Source organism: Astatotilapia calliptera, chromosome 7 (genome assembly GCF_964374335.1).
Source record: "Astatotilapia calliptera chromosome 7, fAstCal68.1, whole genome shotgun sequence".
Taxonomy (NCBI): Eukaryota; Metazoa; Chordata; class Actinopteri; order Cichliformes; family Cichlidae; genus Astatotilapia; species Astatotilapia calliptera.
In genome coordinates this window covers 32,661,374-32,687,422 of record NC_137428.1, presented here as the reverse complement: position 1 = coordinate 32,687,422, position 26,049 = coordinate 32,661,374, and the positions used below count along the sequence as shown (strand labels likewise).

Genomic DNA, 26,049 nt, shown 5'->3' with positions numbered 1-26,049 from the left:
TAGGAATAAAACTTAGTGACGGCAGAAAATCTTTGGTAATTTTGTGTTTTGGAAACTCTCTGTTTCTCAGTTGATCAGTTGCAAAATGCTGAATGTTTATGAAATCCATCCTTCAATGCAAACATTTATAAATAGCTTTTCAAGATTAAGGTTTTATTGGTTTTTATCTCTAGAATTAATTATAGGTATGCAATTAATTCATAATCATCTTAGAAATTTCATCTGGATAGGAGTGCAAACCTTTTTTTTCTTTGCTAGTGCCTGTCCTCCCCACCGCAATTCATCAAAAATAAACAAAAAAGCTTAAAAAAAAACCAAAAAGTAGGGGCAGAACAGGGCATGGGGTGGGGGTATATAACAGTCTGAGAATAAACTCCAAATTTTCAACATTAAAGTGAGAACAAAGTCTCCAATTTTGGAGAATTTTGTTTTTTCAAATCTTTGAGATTGAAGTGGCAAATATATGAGGAAAAAAAGTGGAATGTTTGTAACAAAAATGACAAATTTGCCAGGAGGAACTTGGAAAATATTTTTTTTGGGTCAAACAAATTAACATCGGGTTTGCTGTGCAGTATGACAACATTAGCTAATTAAATTGTGATTTTCAAATGAGCAGCAAAGGAATACTTGTGATTTTAACCCAGAATAACAAGCTGTCATAAGCATCCAGACTTTGATGAGATGTTGTTGTAACCCACTCCTGGGTAAGTACATCTCATTCTAGCACTTTGAATCACCTTGTTGTTGAATTGTGCTATACAAATAAACTTGCCTTGCCTTGCCTAGGTTTGGGGAGGAGCTGGACATGAGTGCGAATAATCATACCACAGAGGAATTTCAGTTACCAGCAATGTTCCCTTTAAGCTGCGCACGTGCGCAATTGCGCACTGCTGGCATGGTCTCTGCGCACAGAAAATCTGCGTTGCGCACAAAAAAAAATCTAAGCTGAATTGAAGTTAAAATTAATACTTTTTAACTATTCTGTTTTGCAGTGTTAGTCAGTAAGTGACTGGCTGCTCCAGTATGGGATTAGAACGATGCCACCTTATCCCATAGTCCAGCCAATGATGCGATTCACATTCGTATATACGCAGCTAATCAACGTCGTTGACAGGCTATGACAGCGTCCTTATGTGCTGACACCATTGTTTTAGCTAGTAAAGCGGCGTGGCTGATGTGGAGTGAAGCCACATTAATGACAATGTGTACAACCATTGGAGATGTGACCAGGACAGATGGAACAATTGACGGAAAAAGTGTGGACTTTATACTAGGGATGCTCAATTAATTGAATTTTAATCACGATTACGATCTGGGCTTTCAACGATCATTAAAAATGACTGAGCCGATTATTAGCCCCGCCCTCATTTATCCGCGACACCTTAAAGGCCGGTCCGTGAAAATATTGTCGGGCATAAACCGGTCCGTGGCGCAAAAAAGGTTGGAGACCGCTGATTAAGAGGACCTGAGGGAAGCTCGGAAAGCTAAGCAGAAGTTATTTGGAGAGGAGAGTGACTGCCGTTGGTTGAAAAGAGAAGTAAAAAAAAAAACTTCAGTGGTGTTGCACACTATTTTATTTTATTTTTTAAAGTCATTGTTAACCCTTTAAAGCCGGTCAGAGCAGCACGCTCCGTTTTGTGTAACTATTTTTAAATCCCTGTAGAACCTGAACCGTGTAAGCTAGCGCAATAATTTGTTTTGCACATGAAACCGGAGGAGTTGTACTTACATCTTATGCCATCAGCTTGTCCTCGGTCACGGTTTCCTTCCACAAAAAGCTTTGCAAAAATTGCATAAAAAGCGCTTGCAGGAACAAAAACATAATATTCCAGAAACACGCTTTGCCGATCCGATCAGCTGTTTGTAACACTTCCCACAGTGAAACAGACGTCAGCGCGAACTATCACATGTCCGCAATTTCCTGGCCGAAACCGGAAGTGATGTCATTTTCGCGGAAATGTAGTTTTTTACTTGTAGGCCTTAAAAGCCTATACTGGTCATGTTTGACTTTTCTGAATAGTTTCTGTGATGCTTAGAACTCGAATTGCACTGCTAGAAATAGTTTATTTTGATGCACCTGTTGTTTTCTTTGCAAATTTGCATCATAGGATTGTTTTTTCGTTTTTCCTGCAGTGTATATAAAAATTGGTGTATCTCCAAAATAAAACTATGAAGACACTCAAAATACATTTCCTGTTGTTGTAAACTATTTTTTGCAACTTTTTTGTATTTAAAGTTTTGAGGGATAAACCTCTTAAATTTCTCCAAGTAGAAATATATGTAAAAAAACAAAACAAAAACGATTTTCAATTTTTTTGTAGTTTATTGCACTTTTTTGCAATTAATGTAGTTACTATGGACTTAATGCATACATATTATTAAAATATGGGCTATAACAGTTGTATAGCAACTTGAAATGCTCCCACAAATGGCACTACAACATGTAAAAAAATAATATAAGCTCTGGCGGACTTGGTTCTATAGTAGGGCTTAAAGGGTTAAATAAATATCGTCAAATAATCGAGATCTCAATTTCAGTGAAAATAATCGTGATTATCATTTTTGCCATAATCGAGCAGCCCTACTTTATACCAGTTTATAAATTGTGTTGATAGGCCACGTAAAACCAGAGTTATGATAAAAATATATGCAATGTTTTTTTTTCTTCATAGATACCTGCTAGGCACAGCAGGAACTGTGGAACTAAAACACATTTTTTTCTTGTGACAATAAAATAAAACATATAAAAGAATGATTCTATAACTAAACAAATCACTTACAAAGATTATCTTATTTTAACTCATTTCTCCAGCTGGGTTACATTGTCATGAACTAGTTTTGTTCAGAAGAAAACAAACATTGATTTGAATGAGGTGTTAGCCCTTGTATATCAAGAATGACAGCACATTGGACAGACACAAGGATATCGCTGGTTACATCACCGAGCTAGTCAAATGGGATTTGCAATATGCAGGACACAATCTAACAAATTATTAAAATAATCAATCCTCATGGTATGGTGTGTCAAAGAACGCAATATCAGGGGTTGGCAGTACAACACTAATGCGCCACTTTTTTCATGAATTTGCCACTTTATTGTCAAAAATTTAGATTTTTTTCTCAGAATTTTATACCCCTCTCTATGCGCTGCCCCTCATTTTTTCCTACTTTTAGTGGCCCAATATGCCATCAAACACTGCTTCCCTCCTTTTCTTTAACTTTTATGACCACAACAGAGCACTAAAATGCAACTATTTCAACAATAAGAAACTTTTTTATTTTTGCCTGGGGGGACCTTTTGTTCCATTCCTGTGTAGAAAAGTTTCGGTAAGTGTTATTTAAAACTGCATGAACAGCTGAAAAGAAGCATTTTCATTATTCATCAAATGACCCAAGAAATGGAAAAATTACACTGACCAAAAGGAAACTGGGGATAAGAGGTACACTCTAAAAAGTAATTAATGGGATCTTTAGTCATTACTTACATATATATGTTGTTGTGAAATGAAAAATCAAGTTCATAAATACTGTTAGACTTCCTAATTAAAATTTTTATTTTATTGAGTTCGGGTGACACATAAATTATGCCTCTTTACTCAATATATAATCGTGATTTGTCTGAATTTAAAATCTTCTTTTAATCAAAAAACAATATAATTTTAAGTTCTGTCGATGTAAAATACAACTTGATGACGTGTAAACAGCTCATAGTTCCCTTCTTCTACACAAGCGGACATATTCAACAGCACGTGTTCAAGGTTTATCAAGAGCTGTGTTCGTCGCGAACGGTGAGTAATTTTATGCGAAATTACACATATCTGCAGTCGCTCTGGATTTTGTTAGTTTACTTTAAAACAACGACGTAACATACATAACATACATCTTAGCTTGCCCCCGCGTTTGTGTGTTTTAATATACACACAGCAGCTAATTCCGCGATAGCATAAATTGTTGGGCTCTTTTTGGAAAATGTAACACTGACGTTACTCTAATGCAGACCACTGTAATTGTCTTATAATTTTTAAAAGATAGCGGACGTTGTTCGCCCCGGCGCAAACTACTATGCTAACGTAGCTAGCCAAGCTAAGTTGTGTTCACTGTGATTTTATTTTTGAAATGTGAAATTTATTTTTTGAAGGGAAGCATTTTATGTTAGTAATTGTTAAGAAACGCTTCTAAATTTTCGTAACGTTACGGGGTGAAGTTCAACCCCATTGGCTTCTGCGCAGGAAGTGCGGTCGCCATTAGTCCGGTGTGTCTGTTGACCGCTAAGAGCGGTTCTTCACCGGCTGCTCGGCCTATTTTCACAGGTAAAAGACCAGACTTAAGTGCACTGTGCCGCATATGGTAGGCTAGTTAGCTGTCCCTAATTTTTGGGTACTTTCCGTGTTTTGTAGAGACGTAGAGGCGGCGTGCATTGGCACTGGCTGTAACATTGATATGCCTCAATAAAGGTTGAAAGTAAGAAAAAAATCAATAGCGGGCCGCCATCTTGGTTGGGTCCCCATTCGCCACCAGTGCATTTTTTCTACTGAGGAATGTATTCACCCATGGTAAATAAGGAAAATGTTTAAATATTTTTCCAAACAGATAAGGCAAGAAAGGTCAATAATCCCACATATGGTTTCAGTAGTATGCCAGTTTTTGCAACACTAGGGTGCACAAAAATGACCATAGCTGCTGACTCAGCATTGATTTCAATTTGGTTTTGGAGAATGAAATGAAAACAGATCAAGTGGGATTATTGACATTGTAGCTTGTGTATAAAAAAGTTTGGTTTTTTTTTCGTATTTACTGTCAGAAATGATTCTGTCCTGTCATGCCACACCTTATGTTTGCTTTTGTTGATAAAAAAAAAACGAATATATATATATATATATATATATATATATATATATATATATGAGTTTTATTTTATTTATTTATTTATTTTTTGAGTTAACACATTCCTCAGTAGAAATACATGCACAAATATGCACTGGGGGCGAGTGGAGACCCCTCCAAGATCGCGGTCGTTGGGGATACACGCTCCAACAGACTGGCCCAGTCCATGTCACCTCTATGTATATTTGATCTATGGAAAGCCACGTTAGGCCTTCCAGCACCCAGTGTATTCAGGTCTATGTAGTTTTGAATGTTTGGTTCTAGCTCACACAGCTTTGACAGGTGAAACTTATTCACTGTATTGAAGACTCACAGGTGAAGTTGAAAATACCATCTTTTGTATTTTTGTGCAGGCACAACTTTCTGGTGTTATACACTGTCCTGGCATTGCAGATCTAGGGGTTCCAGTTAAGACGTGGTCAGCCTTCTAAAGAAAGTGGGAATCTCACCGAAATATTCAGTTACTTTGCTGTGTTTCTTGCCAGGACAAAGGCTCAAACCATCATCTTCTCCTGGTATCGAATACCAAGGGACCTTCTGAAGTAAGCTTTAACAAGTAAGCTTGAATTGAGTAATTCAGAATCATGAAGTATGGATTGGCCTTGCAAAATCTGTAAATTTGCAACCTCCACTAAGGAAGAGCTGATGAAACATTATAGGTTACGCCATATCCCCAGTGTACAGCCTCTGCCATGTCCTTACCTAGATTTTTTTTGTTCATTTAAGTCATGGGGTAGCCAAAAATCACACAGATCAAGGAAACACTCAACTCACTCAACTATGAGAACCTCTGAAATACTCAGTTTCTGTTGCCAGTTCTGTAATGTGGGCACATTTTCCACTGAAAAAGAGTATTTTGAACACCTTCTATTTTTTTCTATCAATCAGGACAACACAGTTGAAAAGCGCAGAGAAATTGCTATTCGCTGCCTCATAGTCTATCTTAGAGAGAAGGAGGAGGATCTTTTCAAACAATACAGCGCAAGTACTTGAGTTGGTTTTTAATTTTTTGTTTAGTTTTGAATGCATGTCTCTGTTGGGTCTTTGTGTTTTGTTCATTGGATTTTCTGTTCAGGGTTGAGTATTTAAGTCATTCAGTGCCATAGACGTCTTTAGACGTCAAAATGAATCCGAACGCTCAGTGCCATAGACGCCTCTTGAGCTTTTTATTGAATTGAGAAGGTGGTGGAGTTGATTACATGGATAAAATCCCACCAGCGTGACAGTCGGCTCTACTGAGAACGAGTATTGTGGCGCGATTTTTGATCCAGCTCGTCATTTCGAGCTTGAGGTGTCTGCAGCCTGACGTCATGGTTTTTCTAGCGATTCCAGTGAACATGAACCGGATTTATCTGACCAGTATCTCCTGTTAGAAACTTCTGAAGGCAGCAGGGACCAGAATAATGAACGATTTGCTGCATAAAACGCACAGTTGATAGACGAACCGATGGCCGGGTGGGGGGTGAACAGACTAAGTCGCGCACTCACTTGTGCGGGAGTAACACACACACACAGACTCTCTGAATCATAAATCAGTCGCTTTTTTCTTATATATTTTTCAAATGTTGAAATTGTCTATAAACAACTATTTTTATACAAAAAATAATCTGCCAAAAATACATTTTTACAGGTGATTTTTTTACTTCATAGTAGTAAAACATAGTTGAGATGTTGCATGAATCATTGAAACACGAAATATTTACATCAAAGTCACTGATCTGCTAGAAAAACCTATTTACACAAAGCGCTTTTGATCCAGAAACAGGTGTTTTGTCATGAAAGTTTCTCTTTTCTACTGCAGATTTCTAAATAACAGAGGTAGAAACATTTTTTTTTGCTGCTGAAAGAAGAGAGACTCATTTTTGTCATGGTGGTTTCAGAATTCACATAGTCATAGAACAAAATATTCTGTGAGCCTTCAAAATCAGTGAAAAAGCTAAATATCTCTGGCACTGAGGGGAGTATGAAATCTGAGAGTGGCTGGCACTGAATGAGTTAAGGGACATTCCAACCCTAAGTGAAGATATGTCTATTGCCATGTATAAGTGAGAAAAAAGCATTTCAGAATTACAATCTGAAGATGTTTATTGCCATTGTCATTGAACATAATTTGCTGAATAGAAACCTGTTTCCCTGATAAGGTGCAACATAAACACACAGGATAAAAAATTTTGTAGCCAGCGCAGTCATTTTCCTGATCTGGCAGCAGCTTTAGCAGAGCATAAACAATGGAAGTGAATGGCAGGTACTAGCATTTTGTGTGCAAAAGTGATTAAAATCACTCAATAATGATACCAAGTATTCCTGGGGAGCTCAACAATCATGCTGACTGCAAATGAAAAGTATGAATTGACATGAAGGATTTTCAGGAGCCGATTTAGACTTGGGACTACATTACGACAAAGCACTGCTGTAAGCCTCCACATGGTTATAACACAGCAGTTGAAGCCACTGCCGACCAGTGTCTATAAACCAACATGCTATTTGTGCAATATTTCTTCAACAAATCAAAGACCCATCCATTGTTACTGCAGCTTACCATGCTTGTATAGTAGTGGCTGTGTGTGTTTGTTTATGGAAGCTGGAGGCTTTTCCAACTGTTGCGTTATATCCATGCACCATACAGTGGATGTTTACAGCGGTGTTTGTCGTAACTGCAATGTAGTCTCAAGTCTAAATCAGCTTCTGCAAATCTTCCGTGTTACTTTTGCACTTTTCATTTGCCGTGAACATGATTACTGAGCTCCCAAGAAATATTTGTTTTCATTACTGTTTTCATTTTTGTTAGTCATTTTAATCACTTTTGCACACAACATGCTAGCACCTGCTATTCACTTCCATTGTTTGTGCTCTGCTAAAGCAAATGGATTGCTTCCGGATCAGGAGAATTAGTGTGCTGTTTACAAAAGGCTTGTTTCTCACTTTCTAACTGTGGCAATATGGCAATAGATAAAATTTCACTTAGAAGTGGAATAACCCTTAAAAATGATTTATTAGATTTTCTTTTCAAAGTGGAAAAACAAAACTGTGAAAAACAAGACATTTTTTATTTTAAACGTTGGATTATGGTTTAATTTAGCTTTTAAAAATTACAGAATGACAAAGTAAAATCACTGAAAAACACAAAAGACAACCTGTTTTAGCTTATTTTCCTACCTGTAGTAGTTCATTCCCTTATGCACGTCATCCTGAAGTGCTTGAGCTATGTATTTTATACATCCTAACATTTAATTTCTCCTACAAGGATGAGGAGGAGCTCAACGCAGACCTTGCAATGCAAATCATGAAGATTGCTATCATTGGTGATGGGCCTCCAACCATCATCGTTGAGGGATCCAAGATCCTGGAGAGGATTGATGTTGCCAGATCCTGTGCTTTGATGATGGGAGTAATCTACGCTCTGAACCTTACCTATCCCAAGCAGCTGAAATTTACCTTTGAGGTATTTCAAAAGCTATGCCTTGAGCTTGATGGACAAAAAGCCAGCTCTAAAGTAATGAATCTTTAGTTTGGTATTTTCTAGAGCAGACTTGATAGACCATTCGTGAGTGAGTTTCACAAAAACCTTATTCCTGCATTTCTGGCACTACTTCATTGTGTTTTACTAAATTTTAAAGCGCTGTTCTTAAGTCTTCTGAGTTAATGGTTTGCTGTGTCTTAAATGCTGTTATTTGCACATTTTTAAGGAATGCGTTTAATTTCTCCCATGACCTGTGTTCTGAGGGTATTGGTGTGTTTTAAAGTTTGTGTAATGCCCTCTTTAGCTGGCCTTAATCTTGAGGGTGAAAAGTCAAATATGGAAGAGAATCAAGAATACTTTGTAAGAGTGCTGACAAAGTTGAATGAAAGAAGCTTTGCTCATTTTATGTTTAAATTAGTGCATTTAATGTATAGCAGCCTGTCATCTTTTGTTTTGATTCACTGTCACATGTTAAAGTAAAAAAAAGAGGATTCAAGTAGTAGGTTTTATTACAATTTTAATACACAGTTCCTTAAGTTTCAGCGGGCAATTTGTGTTCTAGGAAACTGAAGCCCACAAATCTTGCACTTCGCATGCACGTTAAAGAATTGTGATGTTTGTTATTGTAATTAAATGGGTCTAACTCATTTGAATACATCTGTCTGAATTTCTATTCTTTCTGAGCACCAGGTACGAGTCCGTTAGCTGATGTCCAGGTATTTGGCATCACATCTGCCGCATTCAAACAAATACACACAACATCCATTTCTTTTTTCTGAAGGTCATGACACAAGCGCACACACAGCCCATGTTAAGGCTGACGTTCGTTTGGGGAAAAAAGTGATCGACAAGTTTCTAAGGTCTTAGAACCTTGACTTCTTTGTGGGCAGGCACCACCATGCATGAGCCTGCCTACGCGGTAGTCATGGTTATAAGACACAGCCAAATGATCAAGGTTGTATTTTGGAGCGAATTAGCCTGCTGGGAAACAGGTAAATACCCTTATAGAATCTCCTGTGGGACCAAAAAATTACTACACTGTAACCAAAATATCATATTTGACCAACATAAATACTATTTATGCCGACAGTTAAGTTCATTTTAATTATAAATGTGTTTTATTTTGATCAAAAAGTTACTTCACCATACATAAATATAATCTTGGATCAACTTAAATTCCTGTGTATTTGTTGACAATTATTAAGTTCATGTTACTCAGAATGTGTTTTTTTTTGTGGCCAAAAAGTAACTTCACTATACATAAAATTCACGTTGGATCAACTTAAATTTTTGTGTTCTAGTCGAAAATTATTAAGTTAATTTTACTTAAGAATGTTTTTAATTGTGGCCAAAAAAGCTACTTCACCATACTCAAAAATATTGCTTTGAATTAATGTTATTCTGCCAGAAGTTGGCTTAACTCAAAAATTCTAGTGGAAAACGTTAACATGTTTTTTTTATTTGAACCAATGTTTTACTTATTAGAGTGTATCAAGGGTTAATAGATTATAGCGCCATATATCCTGTGAATCAGTAAGATTTAGTTATTGAGTCTCATAACACTGACATTGCTTGGATTCTTGCCATTTACTGAGACACAGTTTGATGAAATGTAGGGCTTTTCCCTTTTTTAGCATTCTGTGAGCTCCAGTATGATAACATTTGATTCACAGTTCTGCTTAAAATACTTAAGGGGAGGAGTGATACTGGTTATGCCTTCATAAGAAAGGGGCACTGAAACTGCAATCAAAAGATTCACAAATCATATATTTTTCTATTTCTATTGTCAATACATATGCACATTGTATATCTGTGGAAGCTCTCATTGTCTTTAAGTTATCTATATTTTTTCATACAGAGCCCTGCAGAAATGTGCTTTAGTCTTTTGCTTTTCATCTGCTCTTCAAAAAATGTTTTTTTTCAGTGGCAAACAATATGTACTGTAAATAGGCCAAGCGACAAAGTCTGCACATTCTCCTTATGAGCACTTTCTTGGGTGTCTGAACTAGTTTAACCTTCCCAAGAGTCTAGACTTTAGTTCATTGCTTTTCATTTTTCACAGAATAAGCTGCCCAAACCCACATTCAAAGACTCACAACTAGTACAAAAACACTTACATTCATAGATACCAATTCATGTGCATATCTGCTCTCTCGACTGCACACACACACTTTAATAAAGGTGTGTAAGCAGCCACCTGTCTTCTCCACCTCCTGCTTCCCCACAGATCTCAGGTAACTGCCAGCTTGGCGGCCCAAAGCAGATGGAAGCTAAGGCTTCCACTGGCTCAATCCAACTGGGTTTATGAAAGCATCATGGATCAAAAAAAATGTCTGGAGATAGCTGTGCAAGAAAAAATAATATATTTTAACCTTGTTAAGATCAAGTATTCATCTTAATTTTCAGTTATCATTCCTTGTGTTTGACTGTATCATCCTGTTCCAAATCTTTTCTTAATTAAACATGGCCCTTTATTAGGATTTATTTATTAGGATTTATTAGGATTTTCAGAATTAACAGATTTTATTTTGCTCATTTATATATTCTTTGTGGCATGTTAGCAGGGTAGCACTGGCAACTTGTAGAAAGAAGGTCCTGGGTTCAAATCTAGCCTCAGGCTTTTCTGCCTTTTGCAGGCTACACCCCTTGAGAGGTAGGTTAGGCTTAATGGAAGACAATGGATGATTAAAATATCTAGTCAGTGGATACATCAACTTTGGTAAAATGAATAAAGCCATCCTAACTAAGTTCATACAGTTTCTTTGAAATGCCACGCTTGGAATTTTTTGTCTGTCATAACTCAGAGTAAAAACAGCCATAGTCATTCTGAGTGCTAAAATTACTATGATTTTGAAAAAAAGAAAGAAAAATTAAATGTTCCAGATTTAATGTAGTTTGTCCACATTTTTACACACTGTGAACACTGTTGTTTCTTCGTCTAACAGCAATAACTGATGTTACCAACTGTTAAAATATGATTCTATTAGAAAACTGTTTTGACAAGGAAGCAATTAAGCAATTATTATTCTTAGCCCTGAAAATTTGAAAGAAGTTTTAATGACCCCCAAAATTCTGAAAAAGCTAATCAAACACACCGCTATGTGTGCCTGTAACTAAGAAAATTATTATAGTATGAAGTTAAAATTGTGCGTAGCATTAACAAATCCTAAAATTATTGTGCATCCATTCTTTTACTGGCTGTGGGAGAAAGCAGTCTAAACAGAGATGCCTTGATCTCTCTCTCCTCAGCCACCTCCTCTAGATGTTCCAGTGAACTGCCAAGACATTCCCAACCGTCAAGGCTTTCCCAAGCTCTGAAAGAAATAATCTCTCAGAATATCCTGGGTTAGCCCTACGGTCTCCTTCCGGGGCTGACCCTGGCCAGATGCCCACGCCACTTGCCAACGAGATCTTACTCCAGGTGTGCCTCCAGGGCAAGCCCTGGTGTCCCTGTTCTAGGTGGAGGTACTTGAATCCCAGATATGCTCTTTTTTAAAGGTAAACACTATATCTGGCCTCTCACTGAGGACCAATTCACCTCGGGAAACCCTACCAGGGGCAAGTTGCCACAGAAAAAATGGGGCATTCAGTCCCCTATCATAATCGTTTCGGTGATTTGTGATGATATTTTTTCCGTTTGAAATGACCATTTTATGGAATGACCCATAATACTTTTGAAATGACAGATTGAACAATGGGGTACACAAGCACATAATACAACAAATCATACAAACAAAGTAATTTGTATAAAACCACAGCTTACTGTAAGAGCAGGCCAGAGCTGAACGTACTGTACGCAGTTTTAGATCCATATCCTAATGCAATGCTGAAGTACTGGTTTTCAAAAGTGCAGGCTTGGAAAACAGCAGCTTATTATTAAAAAAAAGATCCAAAAGTCTTCTTTCATGAGCAAAACAAGTCCTAGAAATAAGAATCTACACTGCAGCACACCAGAACATCAGCTACAAAGTCACAGCCTGCAGCCTATGTTTCAAATCAACTGTAGTAAACACGACAAAGCATATAAAAACACCGGTATGATCCTTCAAGGTGCTTATAAAAGGTGTATGAGTGAAGAAAAGAAAGCAACAAATTCACCTGTCTGTAACCTCATTGCTTTGCAGCACCGAAGTGAGGGGAAAGTTCAGAGCAGTCAAGCTGTGTGCTAAATTTTTGAACAATGAGTGAAACAGAGTAAAGGGCTTTGCACACAGCAGAACTTTAGAGATGTAGGTGTTGACAAAAGTGTACTGAATGTATATCAGTGTTTGTGATTGTGACCACACACTGACGTCTTGAAAAAAATATAACTGCTCAATAATAATAATAATAATAATAATAATAATAATAATAACAATAATAATAAAAGCAATAATAGTAATAATAATAATAGCATTTGTGTGTGTGTGTGTGTGTGTGTGTGGTGGTGGTGGTGGGGGGTAAAATCTACCTATCCGGTCGTTAAGTCTGACGTCACTAGGTCTGGGTCTAAACTCCGCTGCAGGTCCATATATCAAACGATCACTATGGCATTACTGAGAGTTGAAAAACTGTCTAAAGTCTTTCATCTTTAATAAAATGATCAGCGTTCTGCTCTACCAGGTGTAACAATTGAGTTTAACATCCAGGCATCCATGAAAACGGAATTTATGACATTTAACGGAGTTAGAAGTTAGCAGGGAGTTAGCTCGCTAGCTTCTATCTAAATACAATATAGCATGTCCTGACTGCGGGGTTTTGGAAACAAATTAAAACGTACAGCTCTGATATCACTTCCAGCACAAATGAAGACAGAAAACTAAATAGCAGTGACGTTTGTAGGGTTACTGAAGTTGGGCTAGCTGGTATATAATGATGTGCTACGTGACCGCTAGCGACACAGCTATATTAGCATAATATAAACAAGCTAACTTTTTTTTCCACTCGATAAAAGTTAACGTGAGTGTTCTCAGTGGTCAGGAACAAATGTAATCGCATGGCAGGATGCTGTAAAAAGACCAAACTTCAGCCAGGAGAACAACTGAGATAATCCATCCACATTACGAGGTTAGTCATTTATATACTGCTGCATGAGCTGGGCTGTAGTTACATCCTAAGGTTTTAAAAACTGAGCTTAAATAAATGATTAGCGGTAATAAAACCCGAGGGAGGTCAACAGTGATCACTGACTGTTTTAGGAGCTTTTTGAGATTAAATAGAAGAAAATACAAAACATTAAACATGTTAACAACACAAAAGCCATATTAAACGCAGATTACTTTAGGCCCGGAAGTAGGATTCGTCACGTCATCACTTAACGACTGGATACTTTAGGCTCAACTGCAAAATTGTGTAGTCTTATGACTCTTATGACTATATGACGCAGTTACAATCCTTTTGCCTTGACCAAACCCATCTGCTTACAGCTAGACAAGGGGAAACTACCGTATTTTCACGACCATAATGTGCACTTAAAAGTCTTAGATTTTCTTCAAAAAGTACGGCGCGCCCTATAGCGCAGTGCTCCCTGTGTGTTGTAAGGAGGACGTAGTAGAGAACACCATGAGAACGCTAAAGGGTGAAGTGTGGGCGTTGATCGTATATACCGGACAATCGCACATACCTGTCTAAAAGGACAGGTATGTGCATTATGTGGAACATCGTTGTTTTAACAACCCTGAAAATGGCAAAGAGACACGCTTATGAAGCACAGTTTAAACTGAAGGCCATCAGCTATGCGGAGGAACATGGAAATCGAGCAGCGGCGAGAGAATTTAAGATTAACGAATCGATGGTTCGCAAATGGAGGAAGCTAGAAAATAAGCTCCGGCAGGTCAAGAAAACGCAGCTGAGTTTCTGCGGACATAAGGCGAGGTGGCCCGAGTTGGAGGAAAGACTCGAGCAGTGGATCATTGAGCAAAGAACGAGTGGGAGAAGTGTTTCGACGGTCACCATTCGGCTAAAAGCAGTTTCACTAGCTGAAGAGATGAACATTGAACATTTACAAGGAGGTCCGTCTTGGTGCTTTCGTTTTATGAAACGGTGCCATTTTTCCACCGGACCAGGACTACGGTAGCGCAGCAATTTCCAGCGGATTATAAGGAAAAGCTGGCCATCTTCCGCTCCTACTGCAGCAAACACATCGGCGACAAAAACATCCAGCCCAGCCACATCACAAACATGGACGAGGTCCCGCTCACTTTTGACATCCCGGTGAGTCACACTGTGGAGAAGAAGGGGACCAGCACGGTAGTGATACGCACAATGGGGTAGGAAAAGTCTTCTTTTACTGTTGTGCTTGGCTGCCATGCTAATGGACAGAAACTGCCGCCTATGGTGATTTTTAAGCGAAAGACTTTGCCTAAAGAGAAGTTTCCAGCAGAAATCATCATTAAGGCAAATGAAAAGGGCTGGATGGATGAGGAAATGATGAAAAAGAGGAGTATGTAAGGAGACCAGGTGGTTTTTTCCACGCATCACCATCGCTCTTAATCTGTGACTCTATGCGTGCCCACCTCACAGCCGATGTGAAAAAACTAGTGAAACAAATGAACTGTGAGCTTGCTGTCATTCCGGGAGGCCTGACAAAGGAACTCCAACCGCTGGACATCGGTGTGAACCGCCCGTTCAAAGTAAGGCTGCGAGCGGCCTGGGAGCGATGGATGACCGGTGGAGACCACAGTTTCACTAAGAGTGGAAGGCAGCGCCGGGCGAGTTACGCCACAATTTGCCAATGGATTGTAGATGCTTGGGCTAACATGTCTGCTGGCACTGTTGTTCGAGCTTTCGCAAAAGCCGGCATCATTTCCGAGGAGCCGCGCGGCACGGAAAGTGACTCTGACAGTGAAGAAAGTGAACCTGGCATGTTTGATGGAGTTTTAGCGCAGCTGTTCAATTCAGACACAGAAGATGAGGACTTCGATGGGTTTGATTGATGATAAAAATGTGAGTACCAAACTTTGTTTTGCTCCTGCTTTATTTTTAAATACGCACACTTGTATGCTTGTGTGTTGTTGATGATGACGATTACTGGTAATAAAAATGTGAGTACCAAACTCAGTTTTGCTCCTGCTTTATTTTTAAATATGCACACTTGTATGCTTGTGTGTTGTTGATGATGACGATAATAGAAATGTAATAGAAATGTGAGTAAGGTACCGAACTCAGGTTTGCTCCCGCTTTATTTTTAAATACGCATACGGTACTTGTATGCGCCCTATAATCCAGTGAGCCTTATGTGTGTGTTAAATACAGTAATGGCACACATAACTGAGACTGCGCCTTTTAGTACAGTGCGTCTTATGGTCGTGAAAATACGGTAATACCTGCAATGCTGTTGGGCTGGTCCACAGGCAGACAACCTTTTGTGAGAAAATAACAACAGTCTTCCTTGGAATTGTTGTTGAAGGCTTGTTCATAGGGGATTGTCTGAGTATTATGGTTCTGTCGTTAATATTGTAGGGTCTTTACCTTACAAGTTAAAGGGCCTTGACACAATTGTTGTTGTGAACTGGTACTATATTAATACAACTGAATTAAACTGAAATTAAACTGAACTGTGAAATAGTGAGCTTGAGGGAAACTTCTACATGTATTTAAATTTAATTTGTGACTGACTGTCTGTGACTAGGTAAACAGAGTTTTACCCTTCGGTGCTGCCCCCAGGTTGTAATTGGGGAGATGATTTTATTTAGCATTTTGAGTTTGACCGGTGAATAAGTAAAGAAAATAAATAAACAAACTAAGGAATGAATAACAACTAATGGCACTACTCTGTGCACTGAAAAGTCTGTATATCTGTGGCAGGCAATAAAACACACATGCACTCAACTTCAAAAGCATTTGGATGTTGACACTTTTTTGGGTGGGGGGAGGGGGGGAGGTCCTTTGTTGTTTTTCGTAACAAATGAAACAGATAAAAGATTTAGAGTTGAATCAAAGTGTTGAAGTTGCATTTAGTTCACTGGAACACCCAAAATAAAGTCTAAATGAATGTTGATGCAAGTGAAAGAGTCACAAAAAGGCTGAAAAAAAGAAATACATTGATTAAAGAAGCTAGGGGAGTTAAACTCTGTAAAATATCCATGCATATCACTGTAAAAGTGTAAAACCCTGTGAAGAAGAGAATTTACAGCAATGAGAAAACCACTGATTACAATCAAGAATAGGAAGACCACGTTAGAACTTCCCAGAAAGCACCTAAAACACCCTGCCTTTTCCAGACAAAAAAAGGCATTGGGTGGATTTACTTCTTCCAGAATGATGGCAACAAAAAAAAAATGTAGAAAAAGAGCATTCAACATCATCTGTCAGACATGTTGGAGGCAATGTTGTGGCATGTATGGCTGCCAGTGGAATCTAGCCATTGGTGTTTATTGATGATGTGACTGCTGATAGAAGTAGCAGGATGAATTCTGAAGTGTGCAAGCCTGTACACTCTGCTCAGATTCAGCCAAATGCTTTAATACTGATCAGACAGAGCTCCACAGTCCAAGTGGATAATGACCCAAAGCATACCGCAAAAGTAAGCCAAGAGTTTCTGAAGCCTAAGAAAGGGGATATTCTTCAATGGCCAAGTCAGCCACCTGATCTCTACCCAATAGAGCATGCTTTTCAATTACTGAAGACCAGAGATGGGTAACGCGTTACTGTAATCTGATTACTTTTTTTGCGCCGTTGGTGACAACAGCTGTGTGCAGATCAACAATGGATCATATATCGATTGTGGGAGAGAGTATGAGCGTGCGGCGTTTAAAGCGTGGAACTGACCTGACCTTACTGACCTTATTTTGAGTTTGATTCCATAAAAAGTGACAAAAACATTAGCATCTGTTGTGCGTGGGAAGAAAACTTTTTACAGCGAAAAAAAACCCTAAACTTCCAAGCACGCACCGAGTGCGCAACGACGTAATGGGAAATTCACAGAGAAACTCGCGGATTCTTCAACTGACAGCGGTACACCTGCACCAGGGTAAACCTCCGCCTACCCTGGAATGTGCAGAAAATAGGTTTAACACTTAGAGTCCCCCGAGAGCAGCAGTGCCCAGCCTTCTACCTTTCTACCTTTAAATGTTAAACTAATTTATTCAAGTCAGAGAATGTTGCATATAATTAAATTTTTGCTTGATGCATAAAGTTAAAAGATTAAAACTGATAAAACAAGTTAAAAAAAGAAACTTTTCCATTTGATTACATTTTGTATGATGGATTATGCAGAAAAAGTAGAATTGGGCTGTAATATCTATCGCTTTATCACCTATTCAGGTTGTAAATCGTGTTTTTAAAAAGTAACTAAGTAACTAAGTAATTAATTACGTTTGAAAATAAGTAATCAGCAAAGTAACGGGATTACTTTTTGGGGGAAGTAATCAGTAATTAGTTACTGATTACTTTTTTCAAGTAACTTGACCAACACTGCTGAAGACAAACCGAAGGCAGAGAGACGCATAAAAAAGCATCAGCTGAAGGTAGCCATGGTGAAGACTTGGCACAACATCAAAATGAGCTCTAGACTTTAGGACATTATTTGCTGCATAAAATTGAAATTAAGTTAGTTTCCAGTTATGTTTGAATCTTGGAATACAGTGCACTATGTATAACTGGAAACATACTTTTTGTTATACCGCTTGAATTAAAGCCGATAGATGGATTTCAGTCACATCTTGATTGTTGAATCTTAAATCCACTGTGGAGGTGAACAGAGGCATAATTACAAAGATTGCATCAGTATTTAAATACTTGTGGACCTGAATGCATGTGTGTTTTTGGGTTTTTTTTTTTTGGTCATCTATAAAATCCTTTTCTTAACACTTAGACTTCCACATAATTTAACTCTCTTCTAAATACAAATGTTTCTTGGCATTTACAATCGCATGTTTTATGTTACAGCATTAATTTGTTTATTCTTCATTGATAACTAAAATTTCTCCTTCCACTGGCTTTTTGTGCTTTATGTAATTCATGCATTTAATTTACATACAAGTCTAGGGGTATTTAAACAGTCACAATAATTACTCTGGCACGTTTTCTCTTCGGATTCTGCAGGCATTTTGTGACTTTCTGGAACCTGTAGAAGGAACCAGTGATATGATTATGTCTAACTCAGATGTGCAGACTTGGAGAGGCTGTGTCGTGTCCAGTTTAGCCTGAAATTACATCACTGCTTTCCCAGAATTGTGACATCTAAAGCTGCTAGGAGCTGACATGGCAGATATAACTAAGGTACTTTCAGTGTTTCCAAAATGATTTCTAAAACATACTATGTCACTATATGATGGACTGAGTTTGACTATGAACAAATTTGTGAGGTTCTACCAGCAGCAGTGTCAATGCACAGTTTACTCATGTTGAATGCTGGTGTTGAACGAAGTCCGAACAGCCAAACAGGCATTAGATTAGAAATGTGACGATTGAAAAAATCATTGTCAAGCACGCAATGCTGGATGTTATTTAGCTGGTACATACTGTAACAAATCCTAGTGTGCATAATGTCTGATGAGGTTAGGCTAACAGCCACGTGAATGGCTTATATTTTTAAGCTGATTAGTGGTTTTATCATGAGAAAGGGAATACAGTGCTAAACTATGCTGAGAACTGTATAGCAGAGTATAGAACAAGACTGTCAGTGGTCCAGAGATTGTATGCACACAGAATTTTTATTTTTATTTTTTTGTAGATATGTGTAAAAAGATACACACTTACCTCCTTAGGGAAGTTGGGAGCTGCCACGGACTAAAGGCATGGATGAAAAATTAAGATAAAGTCTTAAGGCATGACACGCCAGTGATTGCATTAAAAAGAACTTGCCGACCCACGTTGACAAGTCTGCGTTGAGATGTGTGTTTTTGTGTGAGCAGGATGAGAAGTTTCATCGTAAAAGAAGAGGGTGTCAGGCGAACATAGACAGGTCATTTCCCATCCATGCAGGGGGCCAAAGCTGCAGATTCAGCAGTCCTGGATTCAGATGATGATGACAGCTATGGATGCACCCGGATGGTTCCTCCACAAGGCCATTCCTCCTCATCAGCCTCTCAGAGGGAGAGTCCAGCCGAGTCAGCACAACACAGATAAAAATGTTGCTATTTGGCCTCCTATCTCTGCCTTGCTCTTTTATTCTTCTCTGTAAAGCAAAGAACTGTGTACATTTGAGGGAAATAAGGAGAGGATATGAATAAAAAGACAAAGGAGGAGTGGACAGAAAATGTATCCTTGTGAGACATACCCCTGTGTCTCCTTTTCTCTCTCTTGCAAGTCTTGTTGCTCATCAACATCAAGAAACACACTTCTGATTCAGGGTCCTGACACTAAATTTCAGATCCAATTTTCTTTAACAATATTTTCCACAAATGCTAGTCACAGCAGGCAGCTGTAATGGAAATGAAATGACAGTGAACCATAAATTTCTGTGGTTGCACTCAGCAATTCACATGTCTGAACATAAACATTCCTTTTAGAAAAGGTGTTTGCCGGCAGTTCTTTTATCATGCTCTCTTGTTTAAAAATTAGATTAAGCATAGCTCAAAAAGGGTGAATGAAGCTTTTCCATTAATAGTTCTGAAATTGACATTTTGCGCTTAAATTAGCCAGTCAACTGCAACTTTGCCTTCAAGATATATTCACATAAATTCTATCCAATTTAATAAGAGTGGAACTGCGCTTTATGAAAGTTTGTGTGAGGCAGGATACAACTTATAATAATTTTAAGATTGGTCCTTTTCAATTTCAGATAGAACATTTGAAAAAAAATAATAATAAAATGAGTTCAAAATGCAATACATACAGTATCAGTACATGGAATCAACAAGAATGAGCAAAAGCTTATGAAAGCTGAAAGGATGTGATACGTATCCAAGTTGACATTATATCAAATTAAACCAATAAAAGTAGTTAAAGACCTCAAACCTTCATTTAGCATGGATCAAATCAGGTTTTTCTGTTGTTCCCTGTTTTTGGATTACCAAAGAGAAAACAGTCCAAGTCAAGTCAGTGCCTCTTGTGTTCCATTCTTTCTCTCTCTCCTTATTTCTGTGGGCTTAATAACAAGAATAGCATCACAAAACAGGGCTCCACCAGTTAGAGGTGAAATATGTTGGCTCAATATCGACTGAGGCCGTCACATACTCTGATGACTCATGTTAAAGCGCTTTTTGACTAAAAGGATTTGTAAAAGATGTGTCACTCACAGAGTGTTTCCATTCCTCTATTCCCAGTGGTGGGCCTCTTTGGACTGAAACAGTCAAACCATTATCTTTTCACTCTCGACTTATTGACAGGATGCTGGAAGAGGGCTAAATGGAGGGTATCCAATCACAGCTATTAAGGTCAAGCACATAAATATACACTTCTCTGACATGCTGATAGGCAGTGTGAGTGCCAAGCTTTATTTCCTACAGGAATCACATAAAGATCAAAGCAACTCATACACTGACTGATCTTGTCTTATTGAGAAAACTAGGCTTTTGAAGTCAGGAGACAAAGACGAGTAGAGTTCAGGGAGAACAGTTGGCAGTGCAGAAGTGAGAGTGAAAAAGCCCATTTATAAAAGTAGACACCCTATCCTTGAACACAGGTCCACGATGAGCCAGGTTCACTGCAGGGTGTCACACTCAGAACGTTACACTTCCCAGCAGCTGCTATGCAACTGAATCCTGCCCTCGCATTTCCTGAATTCATTCCAGTTCAAGTCTCTATCTTCATATACCTGCAGTTCAGAAATGTTAATTTTATACTGCTTAACCATTTTAGCTACATCCCAGTTACAGGAAATTGTATCTACCTTTTTTGTTTGTCAGTCATCCTGCCCATGTAACTCCTTTTTGTAATCTGTTGCTATGCAATTGAAAAGCTGTGATGTGGGTTTATTAGGGTACCAGTAAATAATACATGAAGATTCATTTGAGATTGTAAATATATAATGCAGTGTGTAATCAGAAATTAAGCAGGCTTTGTAAAACGGAGTAGACAGGTTGAAGACCTGTGATGTCTGACTGTGGTCATCTGAGAATAGACAGGTAATGGTCGGGTGTCAGTTCAGTTCAATCAAATTTATATAGCGCCAAATTGCAGCAGCAATTTCCTTGAAGGATTTTGTATTGTAAGGAAACAGTAGTGCAATCTGCTTCTGTATGATACATGTGAGAATGAGCAGATCAAGACAATGCCATGTTTATTTTCGCCCAGTGTATTAATTATGAGTGAATAATGTTGTCTCCACTGAGCCCAGACATGCCAACTCCCCCCAAACAACATCCTATAGGTTTATGGACAGGTTGCAAATGCCATTAACACATTCTGATATCATCTTTAAATACTTTTTGATGTTGTCACCTGAAAAAACATTCATGAGAACACCACCAGCCTCCACACACACCAACATACATACACACACAGAGACCCAATTTTGAAAAGCTGCAAAAAGTTCCAGTTTCAGTACTGCAAAGGCTTTCGGGGGGAAATAGTTCCACACACAGTTTGAAGATCTGTCAAACACTTACTTTGATGTCCCAACCCTTTAACAACACCCGTCTTTCTCCTTCACCACTCAGCGACAAAGTGATTGCTATCACTGAACTGTGTTTATTACATAGTGAGTCAATGCCACTATGAAATATGCCACTTAAAACATGAAAAAAGCATGTTTTAAGTGACAGATTTTTTTTTACTTTTTTATTTTTCTTATTCTTTTGGCATTAGCAGTTAAAGTCGCTACTGCAGTGAAAAAACTATTGTCACGAAGAAGAAGTAAAAGTAAATGACCTTTTCTCATAAGCAGATGGTCGATTTCTGTTTGTTTTTTTCAGAAATGTGTATGACTGATAAATGTTAGATTATGGACAGATGGCAGAGGACAAAGTTCCACCAAGCAGAAAATGATACAAGGTATTTTGCATAGTAGCTACAAACAGATGTTTTGCACTGTTGTCACCAGCACTGACCTCCTCAGACACATTATCATTAGATGCCAGCTCTTCTGACTGTGGCTGCCATCTTGAATTAGTGATGGGCTAGTGTGCAGAGGGCCTTCCTGTCTCCCTGTCATCTCTACGGAGACAGAGGAAGTGGATCTCGCCCACAGCTTGTGCCCACATTTCACATCTACTCAGCTTCATGCTACACCATTCCTGTAGGCTGCTACATAGCACGATTCTGCACATGAAGCCAAGCAAACTTAATAAACATGATCAAGTCTCCAATCTCTCTCTATTTAGAGCTTTAAAAGTCTTCACATGGCCTAAGTACAACAGTGTGGGTAGTAGTTTGGCAAAATATGACATTATAAATTGAATTGTAAATGCAAGCCAGTGTATTTTTAATTCTAATTTCAATGGACTCGACATTCTCTAAGGTACTACCTAGCACAATGCAAATGATTACTTTAAAGAAACTTGTAATTGCAGCTTGTAATTGTTAATCTGATATAAGAAATGAATACTTCAACGTTCACATTTCTGGCATGATTCAATTCACTACATTTGTTTAGGTTTATCGGTTTATTTCACCTTAAGGTGCATCCATATACAAGGTAAATAAGACATTACTAGAAAGAAATAGGACAACCTGCATATGACACTGCAATGAGGAAAACAGACAAAAATGATTATTACTGTGACAAGAGACACAACAAGCAGTGCGTCAAACAGCGTCAAAAACGAGCAGGAGATTGATGGACTGATGAAAGCACTCAGGGTACATTCATATATTCATGATGACATTTAACTTCCCTCAGTTTCAAAATGCTTTCTCTACTGTCACTGTCAAAGAAGTTCTCCTTGTTCCCAAAGGAGATTTTACCTAGTTTGACATTTGAAGTCAGTTCGATACAGAGTACCAGGTAGAAAAGGCTTAATGGGGATGTAAGTGGGTGAAACATGAACTGAGCAAGAGCAGGAAGATCACTGACACAGAGCCTATTATACATTTTATTTAAAACAGTGGTTGGTGTGAATGACAGGTTATAAGAACATAATACATATAAGCACAGACTGACCATAAAAAAGGGAGAAAATGCCTGGAAGCTGTGGAGGAAGGTCTACTGCTCAGTAGTTTATTTAGACTGCGTTCAGAATATTTCACAACTGTTGTTAGCAATTATGCCCATTCTGGATGTGAGTGGCATACATAAATGCTGGCTAGCAACAAGAAAGCAGAAAGTGATTAAGTTATATTTAGGCATACTTTGGTATAATTTTGGCTATAATGTGTGAGTATAAGAGAATAGCACAAATACAAGTATAAACAGCACTTCCTGCTGCCGGTATTGCTGCCGTTTGTGTGTCACTCTAACATGCTGTATAAATTCATAATATTCATCAAATCTAATTCTGAATGTAAGTTTAGAATTATGTATTTAACTTTATTTAAGTGTTTTGTGAGTTATTTGTCTTGATGAGCTGTCTTTTTAGGAAAAAATATATTGAACAGCTAAATTATTTTATTTACAAAGTGGCTGAAAAATTAATAGAACCTCTCATGGCCATGGCAGACATGGAGCAACTAAAACAGTTTTGTAAAGGGTCTAACATTTGTTTGAAGGAAATAACTTATCACAACCTCACATTATTTTATCAACTTTCTTTTTGCCAAGCTGCACCTAATTTTAACATCTCGACCATAGTGAACTATTTTCCTCATTCCAGTTTTTCCTCATCCCAGTACACCAGGAGTTCATATCTCAAACTTTTTTAAAACAGAATATAATGGAAGCAAAAAAGGCTGTGTGTTTGTTCAGTAAATACCAGCAGTAACATATGTATGCTTCTGTAGAAATCTGAGAAATCTACATGTATTTAATAATAAATCACTGAGTTTTGCAGTATATCAACACAGCAACAGTTGGGTTTTGCTCAGTGAATGTCCATTTGAACAGACTGCCTGAACTGACATTTTATTCAGTCAACAAATTTTTAAAGATGTCTGTAGTAAGTCAGTTGTAATCAACTGTTCAAGTTGCAGGATCCTAGTCAAAGCCATAGTCATATAGGGGTATTGCATTGTTGACAGGCTGAGATCCGAGAAAAAGTGTGAAATCTCATTTTGATCATGCTATTGATGCTATTCTTTTTCTTTTAGGGGATCAACCATCAACACTACGTAAATCTTCTCTGAGGTCTTGATCATTTCCTCTTGCCTGGCAGCTCCATATTCAACAAACTTCATCCAATACATTCACTGTCTAGAGTCTATGAGTTTGTCTCCAACCTGAGCTGTCCCTATGAGGTACTCAAATCTAATCCTGTCCATCATGGTCACTCCCAATCTTAGATTCTTCAGCTCTGCCACCTCCAGCTTGGCCTTTTTGTCTTTTTGTCAGTGGCACGGTCTCCATATAACAGGTCGCAGTACCATCTTGTAAATCTTGTCTTTTACCCTTGCTTCTATCCTTTTTTTTTCACAAATCACTACTGACACTACTGACACAGTCTCTGCCCCTACGCTCAGCTTGAGCTCTTTTCTTCACCTCTCTTGTGCACCGTCTATTGCTCTAAGTTAATAGTCATATTATTTAGTAGTAAAGACAAATTTGAAACACACTGGTGATCTAAATACAAGACATTAAATACAAAATAATGTAGTAAAGAAATAATATTCCTAAGAGATTTTTTCCTTTTTTTTTTGTTTTTTACCTCTGTGAAGAGTACTGATCGATTTAAGTTCTATATTACTGAAAGATGATAAAACTGAACTTAAAATTGAAAAAAAAAAGTAAAAGTCTGTCAGCTTACATTCCCTTTGTACTATTTGTTATCTGCAATTGTCTCCGAAATCTGACTGCTGCGTAAAGAAAGAACACTGATTTCAACAGCTTTACATTCACACTGTCTCCCCTGTCTGTCTCTTTCTGTGTGTGTGGGCATGTACACGTGTGCATACATACATGGACCAGACAGGAGCATGGTCATTACTCGTAGGGAAGTTACAGTAGGATAAGATACTAGTGAAGCATGGTGAGTGGGAGGTGTATGAAGCTGGCATGCCACATCTATTCTTCTGGCACTGAAGATGACATTGGCCCTCAAGCTAAAGTCTTGATACCGGGCAACTCTGAGTCATGGGGCAGAGGGTAACATTGAGATGTGATGCTTTCTTATGCAATGACTTGTACACTGAAGAGCATAAAACACAACGACATTCACATAAACCATGCATCACACGGCATGAAAATGATGGGGTTCAGTGTCTTTATTAGTAAACTAGAAGTCTAAGGTGAAAAGTTATAGGTTCAAACTTCAGGTTGAAGCTCAGCATAATAAAACATAAGTTAATAAAGTCACAATACACATCTAATGCATTCTTATGCTGGATCAGGAGGGAATGTATAATGTTAGAAACATGTTAGTAGAGTAGGAACAGCTCAGAGATTCTACCCATGTCCATCCTAAATGGACCTGCACTGGTATTTAAATATGGCATTCGACACAATGTAAAGTCGTAAAACAGTAGCAATGCTGTATATTAAAATTGATAAATCCACTGGGAGAGCTTGGATTGTAACTAAGGTGGTTTCTGGCAGAGAGCACAGATCATGAACAATATAAAAGTTGGACCCAGACAGAACAGTGCAGCATTACTGGGCTGGTATGGTGTGTATGTATAAAATATAGTAGTCGTGGATAAGAGAAGAGCTGGCTGCTCGAAGTCAGAGAGGTCATAGCTAAGTTTATGTCAGGAATCGCTGTGCGGCAGGCAGGAGTTGGACCCAAAATGCAGGACTCACAGACTCGGGGAGG

The 26,049-nt window shown here is 38.2% G+C and overlaps 1 protein-coding gene across 6 annotated transcripts; it reads left to right on the top strand.

The window, feature by feature from the left end:
* Positions 1-3,445: 3,445 nt before the first annotated feature.
* Positions 3,446-8,997, top strand: LOC145430072 (uncharacterized). Of its 6 annotated transcripts, none has more exons than XR_013910479.1 (4): positions 3,446-3,788; positions 5,370-5,440; positions 5,773-5,869; positions 8,129-8,997. XR_013910479.1 is itself a non-coding variant. In XM_080304434.1 (4 exons), exons 1-4 carry the CDS (start codon positions 3,690-3,692, stop codon positions 8,131-8,133), a joined length of 258 nt encoding a protein of 85 aa, XP_080160560.1. In that variant the 5' UTR covers positions 3,446-3,689; the 3' UTR covers positions 8,134-8,997. The 6 variants fall into 6 exon arrangements, 2 of the variants coding, with proteins under 2 accessions (XP_080160560.1, XP_080160559.1); XM_080304434.1 differs by having other exon boundaries at positions 5,370-5,426; XR_013910478.1 differs by lacking the exon at positions 5,773-5,869.
* Positions 8,998-26,049: the final 17,052 nt, after the last annotated feature.

What these genes read in the sequence shown, in the direction of transcription:
- LOC145430072 (XM_080304433.1), top strand. Translation starts at nt 3,690, where the DNA reads ATGACGTGTAAACAGCTCATAGTTCCCTTCTTCTACACAAGCGGACAT. An exon ending in AGCTGTGTTCGTCGCGAACG is followed by an intron (nt 3,789 to 5,369) that starts GTGAGTAATTTT and finishes GTTTCTTGCCAG; the next exon opens with GACAAAGGCTCAAACCATCA. An exon ending in ATACCAAGGGACCTTCTGAA is followed by an intron (nt 5,427 to 8,128) that starts GTAAGCTTTAAC and finishes TTCTCCTACAAG; the next exon opens with GATGAGGAGGAGCTCAACGC.